Source organism: Cyprinodon variegatus, unplaced genomic scaffold, assembly GCF_000732505.1.
Source record: "Cyprinodon variegatus isolate N-32 unplaced genomic scaffold, C_variegatus-1.0 Scaffold34, whole genome shotgun sequence".
NCBI classification, from domain to species: Eukaryota; Metazoa; Chordata; class Actinopteri; order Cyprinodontiformes; family Cyprinodontidae; genus Cyprinodon; species Cyprinodon variegatus.
The window spans coordinates 161761-168969 of NW_015150487.1; the positions used below are offsets into that span (position 1 = coordinate 161761).

The following is a 7209-nucleotide window of genomic DNA, read 5'->3' on the forward strand; positions in this document are numbered from 1 at the left end:
TCCCTAGTAATTAGCTTTTTTTTTTAGGGATAACATCATTGACTTTTGGATTTTTGTGTTTTGTTTTAGTGACATAAAGTCCAACTTCAATTTTAATGACAAAAGGTGAGTCATGTTGTACATTCACGTGGTTGTATGTCCCTTTGTTGCCCTGCCATGGATACTTGGTTCATGATACTCTAAATCATTTGTTGAAAGGTCATACTTTGATAGCACCAGTTTTATTTTGTTCCTTTTTACTTTGTATGCACTTAGATTACATAATAATATGCTTCTCTTTGGGGGATAACAATTGATTTTCTGATTTTTGTCTGTTATAGTGACAAGTTCAACGACGATTTTATGGATCACGACTCACCTATTCCTATGATTGTTAGTATCGTGGGCTCCATCTTCCTTTTTCTTGTCCTCATCTGCTGCTGCATCTGTCCCTGCTGCTGCATTTACAAGCTGTGCCGCAAGCCACGACGTAAGTAGTCCTCAGGAAAAACCACGTCTTTTGGTTTACTATTATGGTTGGTAGATTATCTGCCTAAAAACATATTGCAAGGCAATATGGTACCTGATTTGATTTTATATATGTAAACTTTCAATACCAATCTCATCTTATTGACACTGTTATTTCCAAGCAACTCAGTGGTCTTAATTTAGTACTACTGTAAATTAGGGTCCATAATGGCACAATGTATTGCTAAACTTTTATTTACGCTCTAAGTTTATTATTAACTTTTGTTAATTATCATACTTAATCTTACATGGAAACTTAATCAGTTTCCATGTAAAAAAATAAATAAAATAAATAAATTAATTTCTTCATTATTATAATTATTTGCTATAAGATTATTGATGAAAAGAAATGTAAATTACACTGGCCAGCCAGGCATGGTCTGTAGGTCAGTCTAGTGAGGCGAAATACTCTGTGCTCCTTTCCAAACCGATATGGTGTGTAAATGCATAAATGAGTTTTAGCTAGCCAGGCTTTCATTTATCAGAAAACCAACAGAGAGTAAAGATGGCAGAGAAAGGGAGAGATGTGCGGAAGGCCAGGACTCAAAACCTTGCTGCATTACCTCTACACTGCAGCAGCACCAAATTTTTATTAGATTATTTTCCCTCACTTTAGTGGTTGGTGATTAATGGTAAAATAATGTTACTTGGTTTTCTGATTTTAAAAAAAGTTCTCTCAATTTTGCCCATTTAAAAATTAGTTCTCTGCTTGTAAAATTAACTCCATACGTTTGCAGTTTTAGGAGTCATGTGTGATGCTGCCATGCTCAGCCAGGTCCCTCTTTAAAAGATTAATGGTATCTACTGAGATAAAGATTATATGCATAGATAAATACATGCATTTGTATGCAGTGTCAGCTGCATGTTGCTAAAACATTCTATGTTTCCTGCACACAACCAACAAGTAACACATTTTAGAGATGCATGCTGTTTGTCTACCTCTCAGCACATGCAGCAGTGCAGGGCTTGGCTTCTAACATAGTTAGTTTGCTCTTGAGGTTTCCAATGTGGTGGAGATTTTTGTATGTGAACTTGTAAACCAGAACATCAGGGGACTCATTTCAGGATGGTTGGCCCACCCACCACCTGACTTTCATCACAGAAGGGTTTGGGTCTTACCAAAAACACAGACATGACAGAACAGAGGTTCCTGAAGCCTGATAAATAAGGTCCTCACCCCTTGGGGTTATGACACATTCAGTCATTAAAGATAATTACTGTTTTAGTTTTGAGCCACACCTGATCCTGCTGTTTGTTCACCTTGAAAGACTTTTCCTTTTTTGCATATGAAACCACTCCCCTTCATATTTGTTCATAATCTTTAACACATTTTTCTGTATGCTTTTTTTTTTGTCACACTTTGTTTTTTTTTTTTTTGGATTACCGGTACTACAGATTTCACTGTTGGACAAAGATGAGCAGCATAAATACTAGAATCATGTTTAGAATGATCACTGTGGGTTTATGTCTGCTTTATTTTGCAGGTTACTTGAATTCAGCAATTTTATGGGATTTTCTAAGATGAATTTCCTCTTAAGAATCTCAGCCCATCAATCATATTTAAGTTCAAACTGTTCTTTCATTCACTGCTGATGAAAGCAGGATCAATACCTTCTAAAATGTTCCTCTGACTTAAAAATCCACTGAATGTTTTACAGAAGCTCTTAAGGATTGTGAAGAATCATAAAAGGTTATTCTGAAGCGAATCTGGACTTTGGTGTTTATGGCGTTGTCCCAGGCTCTCTTCTAATCTCCAGAGTGACTGGAATTAGTTTAAGAGGAATTTAGCTTGGCCGACCACTCCTAGGAAGGATCACCACTAAGCAATTTTTCTCCATGTGTAGTTTTTTGGGGGTCTTTTCTTTTCTGGAGTCTCAGAAACGGTACTCTTTCAAACATTGTATAATAATATAATTTTTTACTTTCTGTTGCACTTTCAATTTCAAAGTGTAGTACCAATCATTTTCATCATTATAATTGTCCTTCATTTTTAAATACATATAATAATTATTACCTCCAGGTCCATGGCTTTAAGCTTCTTCTTCATTTTGCATCAAACCTTAGTTAGCTTATATAAATTTCGCAAACAAAACTCATTTGCACTTTTTCTTTTTTGCACTCAATCATTGTTGGTCACCCTCAACATGCCCACTTATTGCACATGATTTTTTTTTCTAAGTCTACAAGCTGCTATACAAAATTTATATTGATGGATCCTCTCATTCATATGGGTTATAGACTTGGGCTACACCATTTGAAACCTCGGCGATGTTAGACATTTTATTTGCTTGAAAACTCTTAAACATTTTCCCTTAAGCTCTAAAGCCAGTGGCAGCATTGTCTTATTTCAGAATCTTTTTGAAGAAGATCATTAATTTTAGCAGGTCAAACTGAATGCCTGTTTTCTTTTGAAAAGGAATTTGATGTTATAAAGGGTGGGTATTTATTTGTGATGAGGTCTGTCTTTCAGGACATGTTGGTAGTAAACTTTGTATCTGAATCAAAGTTAATGTTCAAAATGCCTTGAAAGCAATAATTTGGGGTGCTTGTGTGCCATATGTAGTTTGATTTTCTCTAAAGGCTCCAACAGCTGTTCTCAGATATGCCTGACAGTGAGATTCAACTGCTTTCCCTGTACCAATACATAGGAGGTAGTTTTATCATTATTAAAATAGAAAGTCAGTATTTCCCTTTTAAAAAGCCCCAAATCTGCATTTATGTCTACAAAATTAGGTAGAGCAGATTTCACTCTCTATATTCTCTCTATATTCTTCATATAATATAGAATAAATAATAGAAAAAACATAAAAATAAATATTTCAAAACAATGTAAAATTAATAGCCGAAATATAAAAAGGAGTAGTTGTTCTCCTCTTGAAAGGATGTTTTCTTCTTTGCTGTAAGCTTTGCCGCTTTTTTTCTCGGTAGAAAACAAAAGTAAACTGCACATTGTAGCATTCTTGGCACAGGCGGCTTCATGCTGGCATCAGATCCAGGAATGTTCAAACTGAGTCAGTGTTTCCATGACACAACTGAAGGGGGAAAACCTCGAGGACGCCCACATCACTTACAGGAAGTGGTCCTGAAAGACACCAACCCTGTCTTTAAATACACATGGAACAGATTTCTGTTTTCTTGGGTCTCTCTCAGTACCCAAATCTTCCAGAAATAATCTGAAAAAGTTTCTTTGCATTATCAATATTGACTTAGCATATTTAATTTAGTTTCTTTTCTATAAAAAAGGGAGAGATTCAGTAGTTTGTCTGAACTTGTTTCCATTTTATAGTTGTCATGTACATTAGATAAGATTTGTGATCACTTGTTAATCCATTGTTGCCTAATTTTTAACTGCCAGGTTCAGGATTTTCTAAATTAAGATTTTTATTAAATGTATAAGTATACTTTCTATACCGGGGGGTGTCATCCTTATTACTCTAGTATGTTCATAAAAATAGGGTGAGAAAGACATAACAATTGAATTAACATAGTTTTTTCAACTGGAAATGCCGGTTTGAGGGGCTTTTTACTGATAGGATTAATCCTCCATTTATAACTAAGTGGGCATTCTATTTTTAGAAGCAGAAGCAAGACGAACAAACCAGTGACCAATTTGTTCTAATATTGTAAAGATTTATTTAGTGTTGAAGGTGTAAATACCATACAGTTTCCATTTTCTAAAATAAAGTTTCAATTATTCAATTTTGGCAACTAGGTTTTGTATTTAGAAAGTTATCTACTTTGCTGAACTTTTATCTAATCGAGAATCTGTGAAGGGAGCTAAAGATTAGGATGATAGCAGTAATCCTCCAGTCTCAAAAACTTGGAGCCCATCCCCAAATAAGGTGATAATAAAAAATAAATAAAAAATCAGTAAATTAAGCGAGTGAGCTTTGTAAGAATGCATTGGTAATACAAGTAAGGATTTTCCTCTAATTGAGAAGGGCTTAATGTTTTTTTTATATGTTTTCTACTCGTATACAGTCAGGAACATACTTCTTGCTTAAATTCTGGTTATTATGCCAGAAGTATGAATATAATTGGGTTAAACTCTCTAAAGATGAGTGGATTTAAAACACATGACATACTGAAGTTGAGGCCAGTTGGTTAGTAAAAATCCAATTGAGTGAAGAAAATGGTTTTTTTTTTTTAGCTAAGCCATCCCTATACTGTTTCTTTTTTACTCTATTATGACTTGTTATTGGTATCTTGCGTTGTAAATGTTCAAAATTTCTCACATTTCCTTGTTTCCTTACAGCTGTGGTAGCTACTACCACCCACACCACAATGGTGACCTCTGCTCCTCAGCCTCAGTACCCCCAGCAGCCAGTTTCAGCATCTGGATACCACCAGCCGTACCAGGCAGCCCAGTATCCACCCTACCAGCCCATGCCAGTTCAGCCTGGCTATGGAACACACCCCACGCCTACCTTGCCTTATGCAGGACAGCCATGTGCCCCAGGACCACCACCACCCTATCAGGAAGCCAGTGAGTATGATCTGCTTCTTGGCGTCCATGGAAAGAGACCATCAAGTGTGATAATGTATCTAAAGTTACACACAGGTTTATTGGTAGACTCTTTATCAGCCTTTTTTCTAAAGATGTTATTTCTGTCACCTTATAGCTATACAGGATTCCTCTCTTTCTGCTGTTGTCAGGTTAAAATTCCCTGTAAGGAACATCCCCTCAGGAGTAAATAGTGGGCCGGATGATAAATATTTAATTGATGCTTTGACTGGTCTGCAGTAAAAAGCTAGCATGGGGTACTAGGGAAGGATTTTCTTAAGGAAATATAAGCTAACTCAACGTGCACTATTTATAACAAATAAGTGGTTAAAACATTTTATAGTTTTAATTATAAAACATATATATATAAAAAATGAGAAAGTAAATTTAGAAACTTGAGTTATAACCTGAGTTTTCCTAATGGTGTAAAATTACGCTTGTTTTTTTTTTTAAAAGTTGATCCTGATTATTCTGACATCAGTCTAACCAATCCACACAGTTTTGTGAGGATTCTTGCAGCCTATGTTGCTTTTCTTCCCCCATTACATGATAAAAATGACATATTGTTACTTAATGTTACACCCATATTAATTTCAACAGAAAATAAACATTTTATTCTCGGCTGATATCATAATGTTGCTAACCTTTGAGTTTTAAACATGCTGTTGTCCAGCCTCTACTGAAAAACCTGACCATGATGGCAGTGTGCTGGCTAAGTTGAGGACCATCTCCAAAGCTGCCTTTTATATTTAAAATCCTAGGAAAGTCATTTTTAGGTGAACATTGTGCGCTGGAGGTGTTTCAGTCTGCTTTTAAATGTCTCCGTAGCACTGAAGGCTTTGTTAAGAGGTTTTAATAACGTCCTCTTGGCAGATGACTCTGGCGACCAAGTTATTCTTGTCCTCTTCGATTTGACAGCAGCCCTTGACACTGTGGATCACAACACCCTAGTGTCTCAGTTAAACCCACTTATTGGCATTTGTGGTAATGTACTGGACTGGTTTGGGTCTTATTTTTTCCAATAGAAGTTTGAGCGTGAGCCTTGGAAACCATGAATCTAGCTCGGCTCCTCTTCCTTATGGGGTACCACAGGGTTCAGTGTTAGGACCCCTTCTCTGTTCATTGTACTTGCTGGCCCTGGGGTTCATACTGAGTAGGCACGGCATCTCTCATCATTTTTATGCTGATGACAGTCAGATATATGTGCTACTGGTATGACTTAATGACATTAAATACATGGGTTGCCCTAAACCTTTTTAATATCTTAACAAGGACAAAACTGTGGTGTTTGGTCCCAGTAATAATTTTTAATCCCCCTGTTGACTTCAGCCTTTTCACTGTTTTTTTCAAAGCCTGTCATCTCAAACTTGGGTTTTAAGATGGTCAGTAATTTTGAATTGGATTGGCAAATCCGCTCTGTAGTAAAGTCCTGCTTTTATCATATCGGATAGTTGGCCAAGGTCAAAACTTTAACAGCAGCACTTTAAAATGGAAAATCATGCCTTTATTACACTTTGTTACATCTTGGCTAGATTACAGTAATGCACTTTATTTTGGAGTGAGCCAGTCCTCCCTGGCACGTCTGCAGTTGGTGCAAAATGCAGCTTCACAGATTTTTAACTGGATTAGATAAGAGGGAGCCCATAACTCCCATCCTTTATTTTTTTGTAAGCCTCTAAATAGCTTGGCCCCTCCCTACCTCTGAGCTTCTCCACCTCTATGCTCCTAATCAGTGCTTCAGGTCAGCTGACCTGCTGCTCCTGGAGGTACCAAGGTCCAAACGGAAGCTCAGAGGAGACAGAGCTTTTTCAGTTTCTGCTCCAAAATTGTGGAATGAGTTCCCACTCCTCATTGGACCACACTCCTCACCGTCCATTTTTAAAACAAGTTTTAAAACCTATTTTTATTCTTTGGCTTTTAAAGCTACAGTGTGTAATAATTACAGGGATATACAGTCAGAAATGTAATATATTATACATAACTATGTTATTTATCATCATCTACGAGCTCAGCCTCTTAACCTTAATATTTGCGTTGCCTTAGAATTCGTTATTTATAATTACATAGGAGCGGGTCTCGCCGCCATGGAGGCAGACATCTTTGCGCTACGGCAGCGCAGAGCCAACAAACTAGCGATTGCGAGATCGCCAAAACGTCACGACGATGTAGAAAAAATAACGGGTATATTTATTATCTTA

General features: G+C 36.7%; 1 protein-coding gene across 2 annotated transcripts in view; it reads left to right on the forward strand.

Moving 5' to 3' along the window:
- Nucleotides 1–7209, forward strand: part of LOC107103419 (protein shisa-5-like) — an 18727-nt gene that overhangs the window by 6667 nt on the left and 4851 nt on the right. The window contains exons 3-5 of one of the 2 annotated variants that reach the window (XM_015403128.1): nt 70–105; nt 321–469; nt 4763–4993. In XM_015403128.1, the coding sequence (XP_015258614.1) occupies nt 70–105; nt 321–469; nt 4763–4993 (416 nt within the window). The remainder of the gene's footprint in view (nt 1–69; nt 106–320; nt 470–4762; nt 4994–7209) is intronic. The other variant, XM_015403135.1, reaches the window with a different exon arrangement.